Source organism: Aulonocara sp. 'chitande type north' Nkhata Bay, linkage group LG3 (genome assembly GCF_057382095.1).
Source record: "Aulonocara sp. 'chitande type north' Nkhata Bay isolate Kocher_YH1m ecotype deep benthic linkage group LG3, A_spYH_male_GT1.1, whole genome shotgun sequence".
NCBI classification, from domain to species: domain Eukaryota; kingdom Metazoa; phylum Chordata; class Actinopteri; order Cichliformes; family Cichlidae; genus Aulonocara; species Aulonocara sp. 'chitande type north' Nkhata Bay.
In genome coordinates this window covers 66,717,005-66,744,490 of record NC_141346.1, presented here as the reverse complement: position 1 = coordinate 66,744,490, position 27,486 = coordinate 66,717,005, and the positions used below count along the sequence as shown (strand labels likewise).

The window sequence follows — 27,486 nt, the reverse complement described above, 5'->3', positions numbered from 1 at the left end:
TTTATTATCCACGCTGTGACACATGGCAGCTGTCAGAGCAGAACACATGAAGTCAGCAGGTGTGTTTAAATTCAGCCTCTGCTTCCTCTGGAGGTCCATGACATCACAGTGTGGCCGCAAAGGGCGTCCAGAATCCTAGCCTCCCACAAACATGTCCACCTTCTCCCTGGATTTGAAGCACAGGTGGGCCCACCCTATCCCAAGATGCATTGCAGCGTGGTGGTGGAACATATATTTTGGGTCCAGAGATAGAGCAGCGCTCTCTCTAAGTCTTTGAGGATGTTTTCTGTTTGAGTCTGGCTTCAGTTCAGTCTAATTTAGCAGCTGTGACATCAGAGATTGTAGGGGAGGAACAGCCACACCCACAGGTGAGTTTCCCACCCAGAAACAGAGCGTGAACATCACCTCTGTCTGCGCTGTGTTGGTCACAAGCTTTGTTCTGGGCTTTTAAGTGGAGGGTGGAGCTTATGAGTGATGGAAGCTGAGAGCGGTGTTTGCAGATGCTCAGTGTGACAGGATGTTGGCTGCTGTGTTTGCACATGCTCAGTATGACAGGATGTTGGTTGCTGTGTTTGCACATGCTCAGTGTAACAGGATGTTGGCTGCTGTGTTTGCACATGCTCAGTGCAACAGGATGTTGGCTGCTGTGTTTGCACATGCTCAGTGCAACAGGATGTTGGCTGCTGTGTTTGCACATGCTCAGTGTGACAGGATGGCTTGATGGCTCTGTCCCAATTCAGGGTCTGCATGCTTGAAGTACGCATTTTAAGTGCGGTTACGTCACCGCCACGCAACGACGGCTGTCCCAATTCGAAGTGTACTTCAAATGCATACTCCAAATGAGCCGTCGATTTCCCCAAATATCAAGCGTGGTCCGGCGCATGCTTCGTGGTCCCATATATCCCACAATTCATAGCGCAGCGGTGGGTGTGGATAATTTTGCCGCAAAATACGGCAGAAGGGAGCGGCCGAAGAGATTTTCTTTTTTTCCCCCAAAACTTTATTGAAATTAAAAAGTGAACAGTCAGTCATTCCAGTTCAGTTTGTACAGTAGACATACAAGGCAAATAAGAGTAACAATATACAGTACAATGAAATAAGAAGGATAAATAAATAAAGGAGAAAAAAAGAAAAAAAAGGGGGGAATGTGACAGACTTCATAAAAACTTTGTACTTGAAAATTGTGACAGCTCATTCATTAAACATTTCTGAATGAATTTAAATCAATGATAAACCTTTTTTATTGGAAGTTAATTTAAGAGAGTTTAAGTAATATTCAATTTCAATCAAAAACAAATTAAATGATGGGGTTGAGTTTTGAAATTTACATTTATGTACATGGAATTTCCCTAATAAGATGGAGCAGCTGAAGAGTGAACTGTCAAAAGTACTGAATATGACGTCACTTATTTATGTGCGAATGTTTAATAATTAAAGTCAGTCATACATCCACAAACACAACAAGCTGAAAGTCAGTGATATATGTATATGTGTGTATATATATATGTATATATATGTATATATATCTGCATGATGTCACTGGTTACAGTGACATCATGCAGTTTGTGCTTTGACCTCCAGAGGGCGACAAATCTGCACAGACAGAGAGCTCAATTCAAACTTTGCTGCCATCAGTAATAATTCTTCAAATATAATCATCAGTGTTTGAGCAGTTATGATATCAGGGACAAACTAGACATGTGTGACAATACTGAACATGTCACATGACACACCTTAAACATCATGTGATCCACTCTCAGTCTGCACTTTCATTCATGACTTCAACAGGTTGAAATGAGCTTTGAAGAAACATTCAGTGAAACAAAGCTTTCATCACAGGATTCATGTGAGCAGCAGATGAACTTTGTACCAACAACATCTTCAATAACAGAGTCTGAATGAAGCTCAGGTGTTGATGCTGCTCACTGATTGGACGGTTGGTTTCAAATGTCTGCCTCCGCCTCTGCTGCACAGGTGAAGGTAGAAAGTGTGACTGGCTCTATAGACTGGAAACAAAGAAACATGCTGAACATTTGAAGCTTTGCAGCAGAAATGTTCATGTTACAAATACAGCAGAGCTGATCTGGGATCAGTGTGTTCACACCTGCAGCTACAACAAGGTTTCATGTCTCCACACGTCAGCATGTGAACTTTACTCTGACTCAGTCTGAGCAGTCAGACGGCATATTTTTAAAGTTAACACATCAGCACACACAGAGCTGAGCCCCTCCCACCTGTGAGCTTCAGGTGGAGTCCCGCCTCCTTCCCGGAAGAAGCTCAGCTGTGTGTCCGTGTTTAGTGTCCAGGTGTGGAGCGGAGCTTGTTGGTGTGTGAAGAAACTGTAAGTTTGCTTTGTTTCCTCCTTTAACAGTTTGTCTTTGTATTCATGGAAACAGCACAAGCTAAAAAAAAGTCACAAGTTAGTCTTTTACCTACATGTAGTTGATAGTTTCTAGATTCTTATGTCTGACTCTGCTTTAAAATACTGCGTCATAAAATGTCCGCTTTGTTCACACCATAAACGGGTTTGACAGGTTTTACATTTCGAAAATAAACTCACTGCATTTTGGTTAATGACAAAAACTATTTAAAGATAAATGCATTTAAACGATCAATTTTTTAAAAATATTTTTTTAATAAAAGTCACAAGTTTCTGGTTAGGCATAGTATTTATACTATTTTCCGACTTTTAAAATAATACAATACTTATTTAAAGTCATTGGTTTTTGCAAAGTGCCGGGTTACAAATGTTATTCAGTCTCTATCTGTGAAATAATCTGTGAATAAAGGAACATGAACATGAACACTTCTGAGAAAATTATTTTTTTGTCCAACTATTTACAGGGGCTTGAGTATAAAAGCTGAGAGTCTTTAAGCTCTTCTTAGCTGAAAAAACTGTAACATAAATATGTTTTTGCTGAGCAGCAAGTAAAACTGCCCTATTGCCTAAGAGTAAATCCCTGATGCCAATTGTAAGGTTAATATTGTTGATTGTCATTTATGCTTAGAAATATTTACTCATATATGCTTAGAGTTTTATAATCGATTGCATGATGATAGAGGTTTGATCCTTAGTAGTCTGTAAAGACTCTGTGTGCCTTCCAGAGTGCTCTGGCATGCACACACAACTTGGGATCATGAGAGAGGTCGTACCTTATTTTATTGTTTTATGCCTAGTCTTGTCTCCTCTGAGCTCAGTTTCTGAAGGCATCTCATATTAAAATAAATAAAAAAATATGAGTAAATAAGAATTAAGAATATATATTTAAATCCCAACAATAGCTGGACTGCAGGTTTAGGGAAGTTGTTTATGGGGTCACATCTTGACCCCCACACAAAACTCATACTGGAGACATACAAACACAGATGTGTTTGTATGTCTCCAGTATGAGTTTTGTCCAGTTCTCTCCCTCATGCACAAGAAACTCAAAGAGCTCTGCCTGGGCCCTATTTCAGGAAGCCGGTTTAGTGCAAACTCTGAGTAAGTATACCCTGAGTTAACGAAAACTCTGGGTTTTTGGTTTCACAAAGCGAGTTTAGATTAATCCTGAGTGAGTCACTATGACCACACACTCCGTGAAGCTAACCTGCCCCCTAGCAGGTTTACTTCAACTAACCCTGACCTTCTCCGCCTCTTTGTCGGAAACCTGACTGTAGGAAGTGTCAGACATGGCGTGCCCCGTCCTTGAAGAGCCAGTAGATGTTGAAGCCCAAATTCTCCGCAGAGCTCTCCGCCGGGAGAGAGTGATTAGAGCGCGTTCGGACATTTTATCATTTCCTGATGATTTTCTGTGTGAACGTTACCGTTTTTCAGCACAATCTATAATTTATTTGAATAACATCCTCAGGCCTAATATTGCTCATGTGACACATCGCGGACATTCTCTCAGTTCTGTACATATTATTTGTATTGCACTTCGTTTTTTGGCAAACGGGAGCTTTCTGTATAATATTGGTGACGCTGAGCACGTTTCCAAGGCTACCGTCTGTCGGGCAGTCAGGAATGTTACAGTTGCACTGAAACGTCTCCTGCACTCGTCTGTGGTGTTCCCCGGTCACAGACCCACAAGATTTATCAAAGAGGGATTCCACAAAATTGAAAAGTAAAAACAATTTAAAAAAGGTGAAGCTGATGCAGGGTGAGTGTTAACACCAGGACTTTAGAGGGAAGAAGAGTCACAGCTCAGCATGTTGTTGACGGGTTGTTGTTCAATCTGGGGAAGACATCTGAATCATTGTAGGGGGAATGGCTTTCACAACTTTAATGAATTTACTCTGAGTACATGATATGCCATAATTATCTATGAATTTGTTATATGTTAACACATTTCCGTCATTGTCTAAAAGGTGTAAAACCGTCCAAATTCCATGATCCATCCAATCCTTATAAAAGATGGATTTTCTTTTATCGTATACATCTGTTGTTCCAAATCGAATTTGTATGTGGAGAAAAAATATGCTTGTATATCATTTTCCAGTACTGGAGAACCTGTTTGTGAAAATTGGATAATTTAATTTGGATATTTCAAACTCGCACTTTATAAGAAATTCAATGCCACCCTGCTTCTTGAAAATTACTTTGGGGAAATAAAACCAAAATACCGTTTGAAATATTTATGCAAGATTGCAACCATTTGAGTTTGATGGAACCATCATTGCTTCAAAATCAATCGCATTCAAACCTCCTTCTTCAAATGACTTCACTATATCTTTCTTCCCAACATAATGTTGCTTGTTTCTCCAAATGTAATTGAAATTAATTCGATTTATATTATTGATTAGACCATTGGAAACATATAACCATTGTGATGGATAAATCAATCGAGAGATACCTTCTGTTTTAGTAAGCATGAGACGTCCAAAGATGGAGAGGTGTCTTTGTAGCCAGCTGTTTAAAATCTTTTTAGATTTCTGGGTAATTTGCTCAAAATTTAGATTTTCTCTATTATTTGTGTTCTTTGACATTATAATACCCAAATATTTAATGTCAGTTTTAATAGCTATGTTAAGAGAGCTACTAGGTCACAATCATGAATAGTTAATAATTCACATTTTTTCTTTAGTGCGAACAACTCATATGAATTTCAAAGCTGTTCTAACAGCTTTGTCCATTTTCAGTTTGTTTAACCCTTTAGAGCCGATCGGAGCGGGCACGCTCTGTTTGGTGTAACTATTTTTAAATCCCGGTAGCACTGCAACCACGTAAGCTAGCCCAAAAAATTTTTTTGCATATGAAACCGGAGGAGTTGTACTTACATCTTATGCCATCAGCTTGTCCTAGGTCACGGTTTCCTTCCACATAAAGCTTTGCAAAAACTGCATAAAAAGCGCTTGCAGGAACAAAAACATAATATTCCAGAAACACGCTTTGCCAATCCGATCAGCTGTTCATAACACTTCCTACGTTGGAATAGACGTCAGCGCGAACTTTTGCATTTCCGCCATTACCTGCCCGAAACCGGAAGTGACGTCATTTTCGCGGAAATGTAGTCTTTTTTTACCATCAGGGCCTCAGGGCCTATACTGGTCTTTTTAAAAGTTATCTTTGACTTTATGACTTTCTGTGTCGTTTCTGGGATGCTTAGGACTCATATTGCACTGCTGGAAATAGTTTATTTTGATGCATATGCTGCTTTTTTGCAAATTTGCAGTATAATATTTATTTTCGTTTTTCCTGCAGTGTATAAAAATTGGTGTATTTCAAAAATAAAACTATGAAGACACTCAAAATAAATTTCCTGTGGTGGGAAACTATTTTGTGCAACTTTTTTGTATTTACAGTTTTGAGGGATAAGCCTCTTAAATTTCTCTAACTACAAATATATGTTAAAAAAGCAAAAACGATTTTCAATTTTTTTGTAGTTTATTGCACTTTTTTGCAATTTATGTAATTACTATGCACTTAATGAATACATATTATTAAAATGTGGGCTATAATGGTTGTATTGATGTATAGCAACTTGAAATGCTCCCAAAAATGGCTCCGCAGCATGTAAAAATATACTATAAGCTCTGGCGGACTTGGTTCTATGGTAGGTCTTAAAGGGTTAAGGCTTGATCTCAGTCATCCAGTGATATATCAGAATCACACATTTCTCTGAATACAGAATCGATTTTTGGAATATAAGATTCAATCTGATCAAAACAAGTTAATGAATCAGTGATTAAATATTTCGAGGAGTATAAATTTGAGTAAAATTTATGTTTTTCTTCTGCTATAGTCTTATGATTTGTGCATTTCTCCCCATTTACGATTATTGTATTGATAGATTTCTTTTCTTGCTTCCGTTTCTCCAAATTGTAGAAATATGAAGCACTTTTTCACCACCTTCTATCCATTTTGCACGAGCTCTAATGTAATCTCCATGAGCCTTTTTCTTGTATAGATCATCTAATTGAGCCTGTAAAGACAACAGGGATTTCTTATCAGCCTCTGACATAAAATGTCTATTACAATAGTTATTTATATTGTAAAGTAATTTACTTTCAAATTCCTTCTATTGTCTACTTTTCATTTTACTAAACGTAATTGAAAATTCTTTAACTTTAAATTTAAAAAAAAATCCCATCTATGTATGTAATTGCCAATTGTTACATTGTTGTAAATTATGGAGGAGCTCTTTAACTATCTTAACATACCCATCATCATTTAACAGATCTGCATTAAATATATGAACTGAATGTTTCTTTCAGGCTGTAAAACCTTATTTATCCTCCATTACAGTCCTGCATTCAGAGCATTACTTTTGTTATATTAGTACATGTATTTTATTCTGATGAACACATGAAACTCTGAGCTGGATTGAATCCATTGAATCAGAGTCCAGTACTCAGACTAAACACACTGAATGTGTCCTGAGCTCGGCCGCTGTTCCACAGTAACTGCTGTCAGAGTCACTGTTACTGAGTTAGCTTGGCTAGCAGAGCAGCTAGCAGTTAGAGTATGAACTCTGTAAGCAGTCAGCTCGGTCCTGGACATGGTTACTGACATAAAGCTGCTCTCTGCAGCCATGTTTGACCTGCTGCTTTGTAGGACTACAGTAATGGAGGATTTGGAGGCTGAACTCGGCTCTGTGACACTTTTTGTAGTGAACTGATGAAAGCTGCGTCTCAGATGGATGTTAGTCCAACACATCAGACACGACCTCTGCAGCTCTCAGTTGATGTGCACATGAATGATTTGTGTTTCCTCTGCAGGTGAAGGTAGAAAGTGTGTGTGAGCTGATGTGAATTGAGCAGCATGGATCAGTGTGAGGACAGAGAGGAGGGAGTCCCTCCCTCTAAAAGCACTCTGTGTGGGGAACATGAGAGCCAGACCAAAGCTCAGAGGTGAGATGACCATCTCTAACTGTCCATGACTCTTCTCCATGTCACAGCTCAGCACTCACATCACTGCTCCATCATTATTCACACTCATACCTCTGTGTGTGTTGTTTTAAAGCCCAGAGCTGTGGGGCGTACCAGGCTCAGCTGGACATAACCCTGAAACTAATCCAGAGCCTGGACCTGAACCCAGCTGTGTTTCCTTGAAGAGCAACATCTCGAAGGAAATTGGTGAAAACTTTAACAAAAGACTGTTATGTGACAAAGAGTAAGTACATTATTTTTATGAGATTGTTCATCATGTCTTTAATTTAATATTTCCAGTTTTTCCTTCCTGTCTCATGAAACTGTTACATTTATTGTTTTTCTTTTAGGATCAATAAGAGGCCAGAATCTCCTGGACCTGAACCCAGCTGTGTTTCCTTAAAGAGCAACGACTCGAAGGGTATTGGTGAAGACTTTAAAGGCTGTTCTTCTGCTGCTGAGAGGTAATGTGTGTCCAGATGTTGTTCCTGACTCTGTATTTTTGAATAAATCCTCATGTTTAATATCAGCTCAGCTCTTTTTCACACACATTTCTATGTTGGTATGTGAAGCGGTGTGTGTTGGAGTGTTTCCACAAACACAGCAGTCAGAGTGGAAAGAGTGGATGTTGTAGGAGGTGTTTGTGTAGTGAAGAGGCTGAGTGTCCGTAGGACTCCAGCTGCTCCAGCAGGTGTCTCCTTTGTGCTTTGCTTCAAACACAGTGTAGGGAGGAGCTTCCACTCAGGTGTTTCAGGTGTTGCTGGATGGAGGAGGACAAATAGTTTTTCCCTTCAGTGACACTTCAGCTGCTCAATTCTGGGAGATGTTTGTCTTTATGAAGGTTTATGGATTCTTGTTCTTACTTTGGTGAAACTGAGTAATACATTTTCCATCTAACATTTAAAGTAAATTTCCAGGTGAATAAAAGATCTGCAGCTGCAGCCTCTGTGATGTTTCACAGTCTGAAAGTAACAAATTCAACCAGAGTTCAAACAAAGGCTTAATATACGTGTGTGTTTGATATAATGCCAACAAGTACAAATAGGTGTTCTTACAGGTCTTAATCACAAAGGTCTGATAAGTCTGGTGACTTTCACACTCAGCAATTTTGCTGCCTTTTATTTTATATTGGCCTTTTTAAAGCCCTTCAAAGTCTCCCACATTCATACAGACCTTTTAACACCAAACTCCTTTACAGCCCTTCTCCTCTCACACACGATCACACGACTGATTTGTCTGCAGCAGCTGTGTTACTGCTAGTATTTTATTATGTGTGTAATCTCCTCATATTGTTCCTGTGGTTTAGTTTGACTTCCTTCTGCAAACTCAGCTGCTCTGTTGCTGATACACGTCTCCATGAATATGATTGATCAGATGCTGCCAACACCATGTGTTTCATGTGAGCGCTCAGCTGAAACCCTGGGTTGACTTATCGAGTTAATAACAAGCTTCACGTGACTGTGAATGCTAAAGTGAATCCAGATAAAGGAAAGAGACCCTGCTAATGTTGGACTCACTTCTTAGTGTGGATCCCAGGAGGAAGTTCAACATAGCCATTCTTTGTGCTAGCTTGACCAAACCTGAGACCACAGTGCAGGATAATGATTATCATCTGTCTCTGTCAAGGACATTTAAAATCCACAAATAACAAACATAATTATATTTGATCATTAAAAATATGTTTTCACTTAAAAAAGCATGAGCACACTGGTGGATTACAGAAACATGAAAACTCGTTAACAGTAAAGTTAATTTAGGCGTAAACAAAGTGGCAAACATACTTAAGTAGAAGGACTGATGTTTGTGTTAAAATACCCTCTTAAAGCTTAAATACTGATTTAACTTTCTCCAAAGGTTGATTCTGTTCATCTGTTCGTAGCGTTTTGTGAGAGAAACATTTCGTCACTCATCCAGGTGACTCCTTCAGTCTCAGCTGACAGCAGGTTTCAATCTTATAAACAGGACATTTGCATAATGACTGAAACCAGCCCACTGAAGGAACAAGGGGCTGGGAGGTCAGTTCCTTAATCTTAATTATGAAAATTCTCATGACCATTGATCAACAACCACTGATCAAAGATCAATGGCCGTGAGTCCCATTCCCAGAGAGTTGGGGAATGGCTGCAATCACAGCATTGTAAGATGGTGACAGATGTACCCTTAGGCCCCCTCCTCCATTCAGAGATGGTCTTTCCCTTTTCACGTAAATGGCCTCCTTGACTCCGCCCTCAAACCAGCGTTCCTCCCTGTCCAGGATGTTACATCCTCATCATTGAAAAAGTGTCCACTGGCCTGTAGGTGTAAATAGACTGCAGAGTCCTGGCCTGACGAGGTGGCTCTTCTGTGTTGTAGCCAGAGGTTGTTTGGTTTCCCCGATGTATAAATCCTGGCAATCCTCCTGCACTTAACAGCGTACACTATGTTACTCTGTTTCTGTCGGGGGACCCGATCCTTGGGGTGGACCAATTTTTGGCGCAGCGTGTTTTGGGGTTTAAAAGCCACAGAGACCCGGTGTTTAGAAAAAAAATGCGTCTCAACTGCTCCGATACTCCTGACACATACGGGATAGCTACAGGTTTTCTCTTAGGCAGTGGTTGTCCTTCTCTCCTGGATCGGCTGGAGCTTTCTTTAGGAACCTTTCCAGCTTTGACAAAAGTCCAGCTGGGATAACCACATTTGCGCTACGTCCCGATGAACAGAATCAACTTTTGGAGATTTACTTTCCTGGATGATTGAGAATGCATCAAGACGTTCCTCCTAAAGTGTTATTCAGTGTTGTGACAGTCAGCTGCTTCAGCTGCTGCTGGGATGGGCTGTGGCAAAGAAAACAGAGAAAATCCAAATCAGAGTTTTTCTCTGAATTAAAAGCAAGGAAACAACAATATATTCTACATGGTGAAACTGATGGTTTATGGTGTTTGGGTCTGTTTTTCTGTATTCATGCAGATAAAGTGTAAACTCAGATGAATTATACCATCAAATGTTAAAGGAAAATATCAGGATGAGTGTCTGTGAGCTGAGAAGGACGTGAAGCGAGCAGTTTATCCCAGAGCTGAAGCTGCTCTGTGTGCAGAGATGAGCTCAGATTCCTGCTGTGATTGATCAACAGTCACAGAAATGTAGACTTGTAGTTATTACTGCAGTATGGTCACAGCAGATACTGATAAACATGTATTATGAGGATGGATGATCAAGTTTCTCACTCTCTCCTTTAAATCTCAGTTTTTTTTCTTCTTCACAGTTTATCTGTTAATTTATTAATGAATAACACTGAACGAGTTTCTGTTATATTTCCCCTTGAACATCAGCTTATTAGGGCGGCATTAGGAAATAGCCCCCCTCCAAAGAATGAATAAATGAATGATGATAATAATAAAATGATTAAAAAGCAGAGCTCAGAGTGGTAGAATGGTCAAACATGGATCCAGGGGTGGTTCAACTGCATTTGGTGACGTGACTAAAGTAAATCTTTCAAATAATCCCACCATCAACGGGATGTTGTCTCCTTTACTACGGTTACTTTACTTGGTCACCGTGTGAATTTCTTTGAAATGAACCAAATTCTTTTATTTGTTGGTTGTTGCATATTTAACCTCTACAGTCAGGAAAGGAGGAGATGAGGCCTCAACAATGTTGGGTTGTAGCTGTGGTTCAGGTTAGAGTGAGTGTCCATGGAATAAATGTAAGTCAGTGAACTGGAAACATGACTGTGTTCAAACTTTGTTTTCCTTTTTATAATGAGTCTAATCAAAGGTGCACAGAAGTATCTCCACTTTGACTTTTCTGTGTCACCATCAGAGCTTCTGCACAGTGTGGTGAAAGATCCAGAAGCAGAGCTGGACTGCAGACAGCCAGTCAGAGCAGCTGTGTACAAAGTAAGACTGAACATCTGTCTGCTGATGGACTCATTTCTGAAAACTGGACTTCTTGTGTTGTTCAGACATTGAAGAGTTTTCTTTCTCTTTAGTCTCATTGTTTTTCTTTCTTTCAGCAGATGTTGGTCTGCAGGAGGTTTTAGATGAACATAAGATCAGTCTGAGGAGGAGATGTGAACGTGTGACTGAAGGAAGTGATGAAACAGGAAGTGGAACCCTCCTCAACAGGATCTACACTGAGCTCTACATCACAGAGGGACAGAGTGAAGAGGTTCATACCCAACATGAGGTGAGGCAGCTGGAGACAGCTTCCAAGATGGACGCCCTCCATGACACTCCAATCAGGTGCCAGGACATCTTGAAAGCCTTACCTGACCAACAGAGACCCATCAGAGTGGTTCTGACCAACGGCGTGGCTGGTGTTGGAAAAACTTTCTCAGTGCAGAAGTTCACTCTGGACTGGGCAGAGGGCTTGGAGAACCAACATGTCAGTGTGGTTGTTCTGCTTTCATTCAGGGAGCTGAACCTGATCAGAGATGAGCAGTACAGTCTTCTGGAGCTGCTCCATGTTTTCCATCCAACATTACAGAAGGTCACAGCAGAGAAGCTGGCTGTCTCTCAGCTTTTGTTCATCTTTGACGGCCTGGATGAAAGCAGACTTTCATTGGATTTCACCAACAGGAAGCTGCTGTCTGATGTCACACAGAAGTCATCAGTCAGCCAGCTGCTGACAAACCTCATCCAGGGGAATCTGCTTCCCTCGGCTCTCGTCTGGATAACTTCCCGACCTGCAGCAGCCAATCAGATCCCTCCTACATGTGTTGACAGGCTAACAGAAGTACGAGGCTTCACTGACGCCCAGAAGGAGGAGTACTTCAGGAGGAGATTCAGTGATGAAGAGCTGTCCAGCAGAATCATCTCCCACATGAAGACATCCAGGAGCCTCCACATCATGTGTAGTATCCCAGTCTTCTGCTGGATCACTGCTACAGTTCTGGAGCACATGTTGACTACAGAGCAGAGAGGAGAGCTGCCCAAGACCCTGACTGACATGTACTCACACTTCCTGCTGGTTCAGACAAAACGGAAGAAGAACAAGTACCATGAGGGACGTGAGACGAGTCCACAGGAGCTGACGGAGGCTGACAGGGAAGTTCTTCTGAAGCTGGGGAGGCTGGCGTTTGAACATCTGGAGAAAGGAAACATCATGTTCTACCAAGAAGACCTGGAGCAGTGTGGTCTGGATGTGACAGAGGCCTCGGTGTACTCAGGAGTTTGTACAGAGATCTTCAAAAGAGAGTGTGTGATCTTCCAGAAACCAGTCTACTGCTTTGTTCATCTGAGCATTCAGGAGTTTCTGGCTGCTGTCTACATGTTCCAATGTCACACCAACAGGAAGACAGAGGTGCTGAAGATGTTTCTAAAATCAGAATCTTTCACCAAGATGATTTTCAGTGTTTTTGATGACAAAGATCTCCAATCACTTGATGTATTTCTGAGGAGAGTCATGGAGAAATCCCTCCAGAGTAAAAATGGCTACCTGGACCTGTTTGTTCGCTTCCTTCATGGCCTCTGTCTGGAGTCCAACCAAAGACTCTTAGTAGGTCTGCTGGGTCAGACAGAGATCAGTCCAGAAACCATCCAGAGAGTCATCAACAACCTGAAGAAGATCAACAGTGATGAAATCTCTCCTGACAGAAGCATCAACATCTTCCACTGTCTGATGGAGATGAACCACCTCTCAGTACATCAGGAGATCCAAGAGTTCCTGAAGTCAGAGAACAGATCAGAGAAGGAACTCTCTGAGATCCAGTGCTCAGCTCTGGCCTTCATGCTGCAGATGTCAGAGGAGGTTCTGGATGAGTTGGACCTGCAGAAGTACAATACATCAAAGCGGGGACGACAGAGACTGATTCCAGCTGTGAGGAACTGCAGAAAGGCTCGGTGAGTCCAGATGTGATCATTAACATCATTGATCAGTGTAGGTTAGTAGTTTAATATTGAAAATAAAATCAGATTGTAACCACAAAGTGTTTGTGTCCGTACGCTGCAACCTTCCACACCATTCCTTTATTGTACAGACTCAGCAGCAGCTCCATGGATCCCAAATCCAAGAGTGGAGAACAGATTTGAAGTGTGTCACATCCATGCAGTCACAGCTGTTTCCACCATGTTTCCACTGATATTAATCCTGTTCAATGACATGTTTCATATCAGTGAATATGTTCTTTAGGACGTCCACTGACATGTTTAATAGGGGTGCAACGATATTCGTATCGATATTGAACCGTTCGATACAGTGCTTTCGGTTCGGTACGCATATGTATCGAACAATACAAAATTTGTAATTTATTTTATCAACTTTCCTTCTGACGATGCTGTCTGTGTTGAGCGCTCAGTGAATCTGCGTTTGACTACTCCGCCTAGGCTGCACTGTCCAGCGCAGATCCACTGAGCGTTCAACGAGATTAACCTGAAAGCACTAGTGGGAACACAACGAATATGACTGCACATTTACGCCGACATCATCCTAGTGCAAAGACAAAGATGAGTGATTCCTCAATCAGATACAGGGCTCGCAATATCGCTAGCCCCGGGACGTCGGGCTAGCGATTTTTTTCAGTCGGGGTACCAAAATCTATCTCTGCCCTGCCCGTCGGGCTATTGTAGGAAGGAAAAATATATGTCAATGCTTTTGCATTCTTTCAGAAATGTAGCTGGGTAATTATGTCATTGGCATCGGTGAGCCAATGTCAATATGTGACATATTGAAATCGCGTTTGAATTTGCGCTTGTTTTTTTGCTTTCACTTTGCAATCGTGCGAACTGTGTATAGAGAGCGACAGCACTGATCTGTGAGTGATGATAATTTGTGCACCAATTCCTCTGACATCGTCTTATTAATCGTTAGCTTACTATGCAAACATGACAAGTGAAATCTCCCGCAGCAAGCTTGAACATGTGAGAGGTTGATCGCACAGAGAATCGCTGAGCTTATGTGAGTGCGTGTGTAAAAGCAGCAGGATATATGATATATATTTTATATTATTTTAGTTCTGCTGAGCCAAATAAGACAGGTCAGGGTGAAGAAGTGACAGCCAAAGAAAAGCTTACCACAAAACGGAGAAGTTATGACAAATCAGACTATAAGGCAAAAAGAAAGTGCAGCTTTATGGTTTCATGGACAACAGAATTTCTGTGGCTGCAATATGACGAGCTAAATAACCAGGGGTGCACATAAGTGGTGCGCATTCGCTGTCAAAATAAAAAACACGCACAAGGGTTAAGGTTAAATTAAAAAACTGTACTTTTGAGTTAAAATATATATTTATAATTTTAATAAATGACAAATTAAAAAGGCATGAACATTTTTTTGTATCGAAAAAATATCAAACCGTGACACCAAAGTATCGAACCGAACCGTGAATTTTGTGTATCGTTGCACCCCTAATGTTTAAGTGTCCTGCTGGAAATCACTCAAATCATCCATGAAATCCATGAAAAATCCTTTTAGTGTTTCTAACTTCACCCTCTGTCCTCTCTCTCTCTCCATCCTCCTCACTGCTTCTTTCACTGATAATCACACAAACATCGTATTCAGCTACAAAATAAGGCAAGGCAAGGCAAATTTATTTGTATAGCACAATTCAACAACAAGGTGATTCAAAGTGCTTTACAGAGACATTAGAAACAAAAACAAATAAAAAGCATGATTTAAAATTGATTAAAACAAGCAAACTAACTAACTAATTAACAAACAAACAAAACAGTATATAAAATCAAAACAGATAAAATCAGAACAGTAGATAAAATCAGTAGTTAATGTAAGTTTTGAAATTTAAGCTTTAAAGTGTGGATTTGGTGCTTTATTCAAATGCAGCTGAGAATAGGTGAGTCTTCAACCTGGATTTAAATAAACTGAGTGTTTCAGCTGATCTGAGGCTTTCTGGGAGTTTGTTCCAGATATAAGGAGCATAAAAGCTGAATGCGGCTTTTCCGTGTCTGGTTCTGACTCTGGGAACTGATATAAGACCGGATCCAGATGACCTGAGGGATCTGGAAGGTTCATACTGGGTCAGGAGGTCACTGATGTATTTTGGTCCTAAACCATTCAGAGCTTTATAGACCAGCATTAGAACTTTAAAGTCTATCCTCTGACGGACAGGCAGCCAGTGTAAAGACCTCAGAGCTGGACTGATGTGGTCCACTTTTTTGGTCTTAGTGAGGACTCGAGCAGCAGAGTTCTGAATGAGCTGTAGTTGTCTGACTGATTTTTTTTAGGTAGACCTGTAAAGATGCTGTTACAGTAATCAAGCCTACTAAAGATGAATGCATGGACTAGTTTTTCCAGGTCCTGTTGAGACATCAGATCTTTTATCCTTGAAATATTCTTGAGGTGATAGTAAGCTGACTTTGTTATTGTCTTAATGTGTTTTTCTAAGTTTAGGTCTGCATCCATCACTACACCCAAATTTCTCGCCTGGTTTGTGGTTTTTAGATGTATAGATTGAAGTTCTCTGGTGACCTGTAATCGTTTTTCTTTGGCGCCAAAGACTATTACCTCAGTTTTGTTTTTGTTTAGCTGGAGAAAATTGTGGCACAACCAGTCATTAATTTCCTCAATGCATTTACCAAGAGCCTGTACAGGGCCTTGGTCTCCTGGTGACATTGTGATATATATTTGTGTGTCATCTGCATAGCTATGATAGTTTATTTTGTTGTTCTTTATAATCTGTGCCAGTGGGAGCATGTAAATGTTAAACAGAAGGGGTCCCAAGATGGAACCTTGGGGAACTCCACATGTGATACTTGTCTGCTCAGATGTGAAGTTACCTATTGATACAAAGTATTTCCTGTTTTCTAAGTATGTCTTGAACCAGTTTAGTACAGTTCCTGAAAGACCTGTCCAGTTCTCCAGTTGTTTGAGTAATATGTTGTGGTCAACTGTATCAAATGCTGCACTGAGATCCAGTAAAACTAAGACTGACATTTTTCCACTGTCTGTATTCAGACATATGTCATTAAATACTTTGGTCAGAGCAGTTTCAGTGCTGTGGTTCTGTCTAAAACCTGACTGGAAGGCATCGTAGCAGTTATTCTGTTTTAAGAAGTAACTGAGCTGTTGAGAAACTGCTTTTTCAGTGATCTTACTTAAAAATGGGAGATTTGAGATCGGCCTGTTGTTGTTCATTTGTGTCTTGTCAAGATTGTCCTTTTTCAGTATAGGTTTTATTACAGCAGTTTTTAGTGATTCTGGAAACACACCTGATAATAAAGAAAAGTTGACGATCTGTAACAGGTCTGACTCTAAAGTCTTTGAGACCTTTTTGAAAAAACTTGTTGGCAGGACATCTAAACAGCAGGAGGAGGAGTTCAGTTGACCTAAGATGTCCTCCAGGTCTTTGCTGTTAATCGGGTGAAACTGTTTCATGGTGTTTAAACAGTTTTTTGGTGGACACAGTACATATCCTGGATCTGCTGTTGATGTACCAATTGCTTGTCTAATTTTTTGGATTTTTTCTGTGAAGAATTTGGCAAAATCATTGCAGGCCATGGTCGAATGAAGTTCAGCTGCCACTGACACAGGAGGGTTTGTTAGCCTGTCAACTGTAGAAAATAAGACCCGAGCATTATGGCTGTTTTTAGTGATGATGTCAGAGAAGTAGGACCTCCTTGCACTCCTCAGTTGTAAATTATAAATGTGAAGTTTCTCTTTATAGATGTCATAGTGAACCTGGAGGTTTGTTTTTCTCCATCTGCGCTCAGCTTTCCTACACTCTCTTTTTTCATTTTTCACCAGTGTGGAGTTTCTCCATGGAGACTTTTTCCTTCCAGAGTGTTACGTCCCCTGGCTAGTCTAGGGGGTTGAACGGACGAACATAAAGGTAGATGGAGAAGGAGGAGCCGAGATGGTAATTTTAGAAGGTTTATTTCATACTGGTGATGGGATCAGACTGAGGTATAACGTCAGGGAGAGCCAAGGCCAACATAACAAACAAAACATCCCTGATGTTGAAATAAAAGAAACTTACCTAACTCCAAAGAAACAAAATATACAACCTATAACCATAACCTACCTAACAACACATAAACAGGAGAAAACAGGGTGTCAAAACAAAAGGCAGCTCTCCCCTACAAGCAGTCTGAACATGAAACAACAATGCTCACACAAAATACAAAGGCATGCAAGCCTGCACAAGTATGGCAACCAAAATGGCCAGAGGGCACAGAAGCACAGCTCCACAGGCCTTAAGTAGTGCTCTGCTGATTACCAATTAGCCGGACTCTGCGCAACAGCCAATCAGGACAGAGGTGGAGGAGCCTGGACAAAACAAAGGGTTAATAGGGAGAAGAGACATCCTCCTGGGGGATGTAACACCCCCACCCAGAAAAACAAACGTATAAGTTTGTTAACCTTACACCATCACATTCTTGAGAGGGCATCGGCCACAATATTTTCACATCCTCTCTTATGCTTTATTTCAGTGTTGTAGTTTTGTGAAATTAAAGCCCACCTCATCAATCGTTGATTGTTGTTATACATACGAGAGAGGAACACGAGAGGATTGTGATCAGTGAAGACCTCTAAAGGTTGGGAAGTAGATCCCACATACACGTCAAAATGCTGAAGAGCCAGAAGCATGGCCAGAGTCTCCTTTTCAATTGTCGAGTACCGCCTTTGATGAGTATCGAACTTCTTGCCAAAGAAGCAGACAGGATGACTCACTCCTTGTCCATCATCCTGAAGAAGAACAGCTCCAGCCCCCACCTCACTGGCATCCACTTCAAGCTTGAAAGGTTTAGAAAAGTCTGGAGCGACAAGAACAGGTGAACTCGACAGAAGACCTTTTGCACATTCAAAAGAATGTTGACACTCAGGACTCCAAATGAATGGTACCTTCGGGCTGCACAGGTTTGTCAGTGGTGTTACGACTTCAGAAAAAATCCTACAGAAACACCTGTAGTAACCAACCATCCCCAGAAATCTGCGCAGCTCACGGCGTGTTGTTGGCACAGGAAAGTTGAGGATGGCATTAACCTTTGCACTGATAGGGCGAACCTTGCCCTGTCCAACTTCCTTTCCAAGGTAGGTCACTGTAGCCTTACCAAACTCGCATTTAGCCAAGTTGAGGGTCAAGGAAGCATCAGCTAAACGCTTGAACACAGTGGTTAAAGTGTTGACATGCTCTGACCAGTTGGAAGAATAGATGACCACATCATCAAGATAAACATTACAGTTCGCCACACCAGATAATACAGTTGACATTAACCTCTGAAAGGTAGCAGGAGCATTTCTCATTCCAAATGCCATGGCTGTATATTGTAAAAAGTGATCAGGTGTTACGAAAGCTGAGATTTCTGATGCTCTTTCTGTCAGAGGTACTTGCCAATAACCTTTAAGAAGATCAAGCTTACTCACATAAGCAGCAGATCCGACACTGTCAATACAGTCCTCAATACGGGGCAGTGGGAAGGAATCAGGTACTGTTACTGCATTTACCTTGCGGAAATCTGTGCAAAAGCGAGGTGTTCCATCTGATTTTGGCGTAACCAGGCACGGAGAACTCCATGGACTATAGCTTGGGATAGCCAATCCATGCTTCAGAAGGTAGTCTACTTCTGTGTTCATCATTTCCCTTTTCGCCATATTCACACGGTAAGCATGCTGCTTAATAGGCACTGCATTCCCAACATCAATGTCGTGCTCTATTACAGTAGTACGGGAAGGCATGTCCCCAAAGAGTGTTAAATGAATGTTGACGAGCCTTTCAATGTCCAACTGTTGCTCACGGGTCAAGTGGGACAGATATACAGACAACTGCGACAGTACCTCAGAATTAAGCATTCTGGCATTCTGGTAGCTGGCATCACAAAGTTTGAGCCCGTCTTCATCTAAACTTGACCTCAATCCTAAGGAAGAGTTCAACAAGAGAGTTTCTGGAGATGAGATTTGCTCTGACGGAGATGCCACAGACTTATCTGCGGTGCCACAGAAAGAGTCAGCTCTAGAATGAAAGGATTTGAGCATATTGATATGGCACAAGCGTGTTTTACGCTTCCTATCTGGTGTTTTAATCACATAGTCAGTGTCATTTACTTTCTTATCCACCTGATATGGTCCACAGAAGCGGGCAGACAATGCAGAGCTAGCAGTTGGTAGAAGAACCAAAACCTTGTCACCTGGATTGAAAGATCGAGGAACGGCTTTCTTATCATACCAACTCTTCATCTTCCCCTGAGCAGAGGAGAGGGCTTCTGCAGCTGCCAACCTGGCCTTATGGAGGTGCTCTCTGAACTGTGAAACATAATCCAGAACATTAGTTTTCACAACATGATCTGTTGACAAGAACTGTTCTTTCAACAACTTCAAAGGCCCCCGAACAGAATGACCAAACACTAGTTCATTTGGGCTAAACCCAAGGGACTCTTGCTTAGCTTCACGCATGGCAAACACCATCGGGGGAATTCCCTCATCCCACTCTTTTCCAGTATCCAAGCAGTATTTCTGCAAAGTTGCCTTGAGTGTCTGATGCCAGCGCTCTAATGCTCCTTGAGACTCAGGATGGTATGCACTTGACACAACATGCTTAATCCCCAGAGTCTGCATGACCTGCTTGAAAAGTTTAGACAGAAAGTTAGTTCCTTGGTCTGTCTGGACTACTTTTGGTAAACCAAAAGTAGTGAAGAACTTTGTCAAAACTTTAATCACCAAAGGTGCAGTTATTCTCCTGAGTGGGACAGCTTCTGGAAAACAAGTCGAAGTACACATTGCAGTCAGTAAAAACTGATTACCATTCTTTGTCTTGGGCAATGGACCAACACAGTCCACACTGACACGTTCAAAAGGTTCACCAAGTACTGGTATAGGATTAAGAGGAGCTATAGGAACTGTCTGGTTTGGCTTTCCTGCAATCTGACATGTTTTACAAGTGCAGCAAAACTCAACTACATCAGCCTTCAATCCTGGCCAAAAGAAATGGTTGAGTATCTTGTTGTACATTTTTGTAACTCCCAAATGACCAGACAGGGGGTGCTCATGTGCAAGGGAGACTACGTAGTGACGATACTCAAGAGGCACAACAATCTGATAAGTAGTGCTCCAGTCACAGTCATCAGAACAGCTTCCCTCTACGTCCGCTGTTAGACTTGGGTGGGCAGTCCACTTGCGCATCAAGACCCCATCTTCCAAGAAATAAGAAGCCTTTTTATTTCCTGTTTCAGAAAGAGAAGTAAAGCATTTAGTCAATGAGGGATCAGACTTCTGAGCAGCAACAAGGCTTTCACGTGTGACTGGCAAGTCTCACTGTGGGAGATGGAGATCCTTCCACTTCTCAGTAGTATCCTTTGAACCACTTAAGATCAATCAGGGTTTGCAAATCATCTGTAGCCAGAGCCTGAGCCAACGAAGAGTCTGACAAATCAATTTCTGCAGCTTTACGTCTTGCTTGAGCCCTGGTGAGAACACAAGCAGGAAAAACAGATGGGAAACATGTTGCTAGGTCGTTGCTCTTCAAGTTTGATTCTGGATCATTTGTTACTTCGGGAACAGGTTGCACTTTTCCACCAGCAATATCATTTCCCAAAATAAACTGCACCCCTTTTATGGGAAGTGAGGGGCGTACTGCCACAGAGAAGATGCCATTAACCAACTTTGATTTGATGTGTACATAATGCAAAGGAGCTTCAACATAGCCCATTTCAACTCCTTGAATCAGAATGCTACCACGACAAGAGGAATGGTCACTCAAGAGTAATACATCAGATAAAATCACAGATCGTGACCCTCCCGTATCTCTGAGTATTTGAATGGGTTTTTCATCCTCAGGCTTCCCAGTCAATGACACAGTGCCATCTAAGAGAAAGGGTTTGAAGCAGGGATCAACTCCTTCACTTTGGTCCCCTCTCTCAGCACGAATGGTTTTAATTAAACCTATTCCTTTTGGTGACTGGTTCTTGCGCTTCAAAGCGGGACATTCAACAACAACATGACCAAGTTTATGACAATAGAAACATTCCCTTTCAGTCCTTGAAGCAAAAGTCCGTCGTGGGCTTGAAGGATCCTTTCGTGGGGGAGGTTCTCTGGTGATAACTTCACGTTTCTGCACAAAAACAGTTTTATGAGTCAGCACAAATTCATCAGCTATCACAGCTGCTTCTTTCAAAGTGGAAACCTTCTGTTCATTAAGGTGTACAACAATGCGTTCTGGCAGGCCATTTTTGAATTCTTCCAGCAGTATCAGTTCACGTAAGAGTTGTAGTCAGGAACTTTACTTGCTGTTATCCATCTATCAAAAAGAGTAGCTTTTTCACGAGCAAACTCTACAAAAGTCTGATTTGCTGTTCTTTTGTGATTGCGAAAGCGTTGCCTATACGCTTCGGGAACAAGTTCATAAGCAGCAAGGATGGCAGACTTCACTACATCATATTTCAAACTTTCTTCCAAAGACAAAGCAGAACAGACTTCTTGTGCTTTGCCTACCAATTTGCACTGAAGAAGCAATGGCCAAACTTCTCTCGGCCAGTGCAATGACACCGCAACACGTTCAAACACATTGAAATATGTATCAACTTCTGATTCACGAAATGGAGGTACCAACACAATGTTTTTACTCACATTGAAACCACCTGGGTTTACATGGGAGGAGGTTGTTTGGTCAACAGATGAATTTGCAGAACTAGGTTGAGTAGTACTTCTTGAAGTCTGTGCCTGTAACTCCAACTGACGCAGTCTGACCTCCCTTTCAATCTGCAACTCCAGCTCCAACCTTTTCAGCTTTAACACCTTTTCTGTCTCTGTTTCCAACTCCAACCTGCGAAGTTCCAACTCTGCCTGACAAGCTTGGGCTTTATCCTGAGCCTCCAATTGTAATTTAGCCAAACGTACCTTGAGTAATACTTCCTGTCTTGAACGAGGAGAAGATGGAGTAGCAAAAGAAGGTGAGCCATTAGTGCTTAAATTTTCCACCGTTTGCTGCTCCCCAGCAGCAGGGTTTTGCCCTTCTTCCTTTAACACAGCAGGCTTCAGTCCTTCATTAGGGGACCTGTCAAGAGGAACTGGCAAACGAGGTGATTTAGAAACAGGAAGCAGGCCTTCTTCTACAAGTTTGTTTGAAACAACAGTTTTCAAGTCATCTTTCACCATTTGCCTTGATACATTTAACTCAAAGTGTGCTGCTATAGCAAACAAATCATGTTTTCTACACACATGTAGCTCCTCCCAAGAAGGATTACTCAGAAATGCACTCAAAGTGAAAACACCAGTCACCATACTAACTACCTCTGCCAAATACACCAGCAGAAACAAACAACTCCAAACCTTCACCATCTAAAAATGGATAAAACAGGATTTTCTCCCGGACGAGCCGCCAGTTTATGTTACGTCCCCTGGCTAGTCTAGGGGGTTGAACGGACGAACATAAAGGTAGATGGAGAAGGAGGAGCCGAGATGGTAATTTTAGAAGGTTTATTTCATACTGGTGATGGGATCAGACTGAGGTATAACGTCAGGGAGAGCCAAGGCCAACATAACAAACAAAACATCCCTGATGTTGAAATAAAAGAAACTTACCTAACTCCAAAGAAACAAAATATACAACCTATAACCATAACCTACCTAACAACACATAAACAGGAGAAAACAGGGTGTCAAAACAAAAGGCAGCTCTCCCCTACAAGCAGTCTGAACATGAAACAACAATGCTCACACAAAATACAAAGGCATGCAAGCCTGCACAAGTATGGCAACCAAAATGGCCAGAGGGCACAGAAGCACAGCTCCACAGGCCTTAAGTAGTGCTCTGCTGATTACCAATTAGCCGGACTCTGCGCAACAGCCAATCAGGACAGAGGTGGAGGAGCCTGGACAAAACAAAGGGTTAATAGGGAGAAGAGACATCCTCCTGGGGGATGTAACACAGAGATAACCTTCACCTTAATGGGACTAATAGTGTCCATTACATTTAACACGTTAGCATTGAAGCTATTGACGAGCTCATTGACTGACCCTCTGGACAGGTCAGGTGTTAATGGGAAGACCTGGTTAAAAATTGCACTACTGTGTTCAGTTATACACCGTTTTGTGATCACTGTTGTTGATATATTTATGTGGGCTGAGATTTTACTTTCAAAGAAAACACCGTAATGATCAGACACGCCCACATCAGACACAGTAACCTTTGAAATGCTCAGGCCCTTGGAGATCAGTAGGTCAAGAGTGTGTCCTCTATTATGTGTGGCCTCTGTTACATGCTGAGTCAGCCCAAAGTTGCCCAGAGTGTTACTCAGGTCTTTAGTCCCTTTGTCCTGAGGGTTGTCCACATGGATGTTAAAATCCCCAACAATAATTACACAGTCAAAATCAACACAGATCACAGACAGCAGTTCACTGAGGTCATTAAAAAAGTCTGTGCAGTATTTGGGAGGCCTGTAAACATTAAGAAACACAACTTTGGATGGGGCCTTCAGCTGTAAAGCCACATATTCAAAAGACTGAAAACTTCCAGGAGATAGCTGCTTACATTGAAATGATTCATTAAATAAGACAGCAACCCCTCCTCCTCTCCTGCTCACCCTGGCTGCACTGATAAAACTGTAGTTAGGAGGGGTTATCTCGATGAGAACAGCTCCACTGTTACTTTGGTCCAACCAAGTTTCAGTTAAAAACATAAAATCAAGGCTGTGCTCAGTGATTACATCATTAATTAAAAATGTTTTCCCAGCTAAAGATCTAACGTTTAATAAAGCCAACTTAAGTGTTTTAGAGGCATTACTTGTCCCCTCGTGTTTGGGAGCAGTCTGTGGCACACAAGGTATAAAATAACACAATAACATCATCTGATGATCATTATTATAAGAGCAGGATCCATATTTGATATCAGAGTAACACACTGCTTGGTTATGTGCAGTCATCATCAGTGACTGTGGGTCAAACAGAAGCTCTCTGATTGGTTGCTGACCTTGGTCACCTGTCCACTCTCACCTGTTTGTGTTTGCTCTCTCTTTGCTGTCTCCATCCTCTCTCTCCTTTCTCTCCCTCTCTGTCTTTGTACGTCACTCAGGTCCAATGGAAACAGTGACATTTACAAACCAATCAAAGACAAACTGATCCATGTCAGGTTATAACAATATTCAAAGTGAATACAGGCTGCTGCTGGACACAGACAGGTAACATCATTTTGACTTGCTGTCATCTGGATCTGGACTCATAAACACTGAAGCCCTGAACAGGAATACAAATCATTTTCTGCCAACTAGCGACACACCAGCAGATAATGGCTCAGAAAGCTCAAATGAGCCAATCATTTCTGTGTTTAGTTCCCCTGAAATCAGATCTGATATCAGCAGCTCTGAGTTCATTCATCATTATTGTCCAGTGATGAGATTTCTGCTCCGTTTGGTAACAGTCAGCAGGTTTTTCCTGCGTGTGGACGTGAACAGTCGTACCTGACAGCAGGTAGCAAACAGAGATCATCTTTCCAGCTGGAACTCTTCACTGAGCTGAACTCATTCAAAATGTTCTGGAGTCAAAACAGGAAACAGTCCAAATGTGTGTCTTCACTCTGACTCTGGATCAGATCTCAGTGACAGACTGTGGACATTATGGAAGCCTAAATGTGACACCATCTTCCTCCTTCATCTGCAGATTAAAGCCAAACAAAGATTCTCATTAAAAGTCTGCAGGTCTGAGAGAGACTCAATCGTTGTGTCATGTCAAACACAGTAAGAGGAGCTGAAGCACAGATGTGAAGAGCAGATTCATCAGATTATGACCTCACTCTGTTTTGTCTTCATATACATTCAGTCTGTGTTTATAATGCAGATTTTCTGCTTTTATAATAACACATTTTATATTTTCTATCATCACAGACTGACTGAGTGTCTACTCTCAGAGACTCACTGTGAAGTTGTGGCCTCAGCTCTGAAGTCCAACCCCTCCCATCTGACAGAGCTGGACATGAATGGAAACTACAAGGTGCAGGATTCAGGAGTGAAGCTTCTGTGTGCTGGACTGGAGAGTCCAAACTGTCGACTGGAGACTCTGAGGTGAATTCACTGACTGCAGCTGTTGTACTTTTTCTATATTTCAGGTCTTTGATTGATGTTTGAAAATTTCTTTAGTTCCTAAACTTTCAGGATGTGTCTGAAGACAAATGTGAAGAAGTTTGAGTGCTTTCAGAAATGTTGTCTTTCCAAACGACTGAACAACAGTTTTTCCTTTTGGCTCCAAACAGAAGTGACAGACTTGAGCAGGGTTCATTTAAAGGCTGACAGAAGTGGAGTGGTGACGGGGAGATGTTTGACAGGACAGTGTTTCAGCCTCCACAGGTTCATGTTGTGCTCCATCAGTCAGTGAAGATGAAGTCAGTGCTGATGAGGCTGTAGAGTGTGTGAGGGATGTGAATGAGGATGATGAAGATCTGATGATAGCAGGTAAAAACAGGCTGCAGAGACTTTGAGTCATACAGGGCACACAGTGTGTGTACAGAACAGCTGAAATCATTATGGAGGCCTCACTGGGATATGGAAGCATCACAGTACAGCTTCAGTGAAGCTTTAAAGTCTCTGATATGAGATGAGAAATGAAGCAGCCAGAGCTTTTTCATGAGTGGAAATCCACTGTGACTGTGAGCTGATGCTACAGCCTCCAGATTAGCCAGCAGCTCATCCTGCTCAACATTTCCTCACCAACTTTAATGGAAGTGTGATGTTTTCAGCTGGAGTGATGGTCAGGGTGGCCTCCCTCTCCTCTTCTTCTCCTCTTCCTCTTTCATTTGTAAAGCCACTTCTGCTGCTTTCATTCATTTGGAAGTCCTGTAGCTGAGTTTGGGAGAGACTAACAGCCTCGGCAGCAGAGGGGAGAAAGGCTGTAACACCACCACTTTACTCTGTTCTACCTGTCACATCATTTTATCAGGAAACAAATATGCTCATGTTTTTACTATGTTTGTCTTGAAGATGTAAGAAGATCACATGGTGCTTTTTATTATTATGTTGGTTTGTTTCCTGTCTCTTGGATGGAGCCAGCTGTGCATGGCCCCTGGGCCTGTGGTCAGAGTGTGTGCTGGATAATCCGGCCCAGGATGAGGCCAAACTGACATGGGATGAAATGTCTGTCACATAATTGAGCTTAGTGTAGTTTCATTTCTGCACAATTTAAAAACAACCAAAACTTTGTTCTGTCTTTTCTATGTTATACTGTAGACTTTCTTTGATACTGTGTCCAAAAGGAGCAGCTTTTACTTTGAAGGGGAGGCGTCTCTGTTTCCTCTTCAGGTTGGATGATGGAAGCAAATGAGTGTGTGATGTTCTTTCAGTGTTGCACTTTGTAGACGCTCCCTGAGCACTGCTCTCACAGTCAGCTGCACATAGAGACCAGTGTTGTTAGTCCAGGTCAGAAGATGACTTGTTGGAATGAAAATGAGCTTGTAGTTTGTCTGCTTTAATAATGTGACTGGAAAAAGGTGTTGGACTTCAAATATGTCCATTTCTTTCACACTTCACCTTTAAAAGTGAAGCCTTGTGGTTCCTGGAAGGAAAAACACGACTTTTTCAAGTCTTTGTCCTGTTTTTATGAGAAATGTACGACTTTAATGTGAAACATTCAGAGTTTTTTCTCTTGTTGTGTTTGTTTGAAGCTGCTTCCTGTTGGCTTCAGCTGTTTGGAGTTTCCATTTTCTAAACTTCTACATTCTGAACCTTCTTCAGCTCTGAACAGATGATGAAACACTGAATGATTTCAAGCTCACACTTTGTCTAATAAACTTACATCTTTCATTCTTTATACAGATTGAGGTACTGTGGTTTGTCAGAGATCAGCTGTGATTATCTGGCAGCAGCACTGAAGTCCAACCCCTCCCATCTGAGAGAGCTGGAGCTGAGCTACAAGAACAAGCTGCAGGATTCAGGAGTGAAGCATCTGTGTGGTTTCCTTGAGAGTCCAGGGTGTAAACTTGAAACTCTGAGGTCAGTCAGCATGTTTTAGTTGTGCTGAGATTAATATGATGTGAAAGTTGTGCTGACACTAAACTGCAGACATCAGGCTGATATTATACTGATCCACACTGAGGATCTTCATGGTAAAGTCTGTTTTCTTCTTCTCTGGTTTAGTCCATTGACTGCAGCAGAACAATGTTCACATTTCAAACCTTCAAAGAAGAAGACAAATCCTCCACTGGATAATTCACTGTAAAACTCTCCAACTCTTCATTCCACCTTAAAGTCTGTCTGACACTGAAATCCAAAGCAAAATGTGCGTTTGCTTTAC

The 27,486-nt window shown here is 41.6% G+C and overlaps 2 protein-coding genes across 2 annotated transcripts in view; both read left to right on the top strand.

Moving 5' to 3' along the window:
• LOC147336683 (NACHT, LRR and PYD domains-containing protein 12-like) overlaps positions 1-27,486 on the top strand; it is a 206,880-nt gene that overhangs the window by 170,392 nt on the left and 9,002 nt on the right. The window contains exon 10 of the mRNA XM_086285538.1: positions 27,009-27,185. Within this exon, the coding sequence (XP_086141664.1) occupies positions 27,009-27,185 (177 nt within the window). The remainder of the gene's footprint in view (positions 1-27,008; positions 27,186-27,486) is intronic.
• On the top strand, positions 2,259-13,170 carry LOC147336684 (protein NLRC3-like). The gene is made up of 6 exons (XM_086285625.1): positions 2,259-2,341; positions 7,198-7,329; positions 7,442-7,591; positions 7,698-7,811; positions 11,146-11,222; positions 11,339-13,170. Exons 2-6 carry the CDS (start codon positions 7,241-7,243, stop codon positions 13,168-13,170), a joined length of 2,262 nt encoding a protein of 753 aa, XP_086141751.1. The 5' UTR covers positions 2,259-2,341; positions 7,198-7,240.

Excerpts from the sequence above, each read along its gene's own strand:
- LOC147336684 (XM_086285625.1), top strand. The coding sequence starts at position 7,241 with ATGGATCAGTGTGAGGACAGAGAGGAGGGAGTCCCTCCCTCTAAAAGC. Across the intron at positions 7,592-7,697 it reads AGACTGTTATGTGACAAAGA|GATCAATAAGAGGCCAGAAT; the intron begins GTAAGTACATTA and ends TTTTTCTTTTAG. Across the intron at positions 7,812-11,145 it reads TGTTCTTCTGCTGCTGAGAG|AGCTTCTGCACAGTGTGGTG; the intron begins GTAATGTGTGTC and ends TGTCACCATCAG.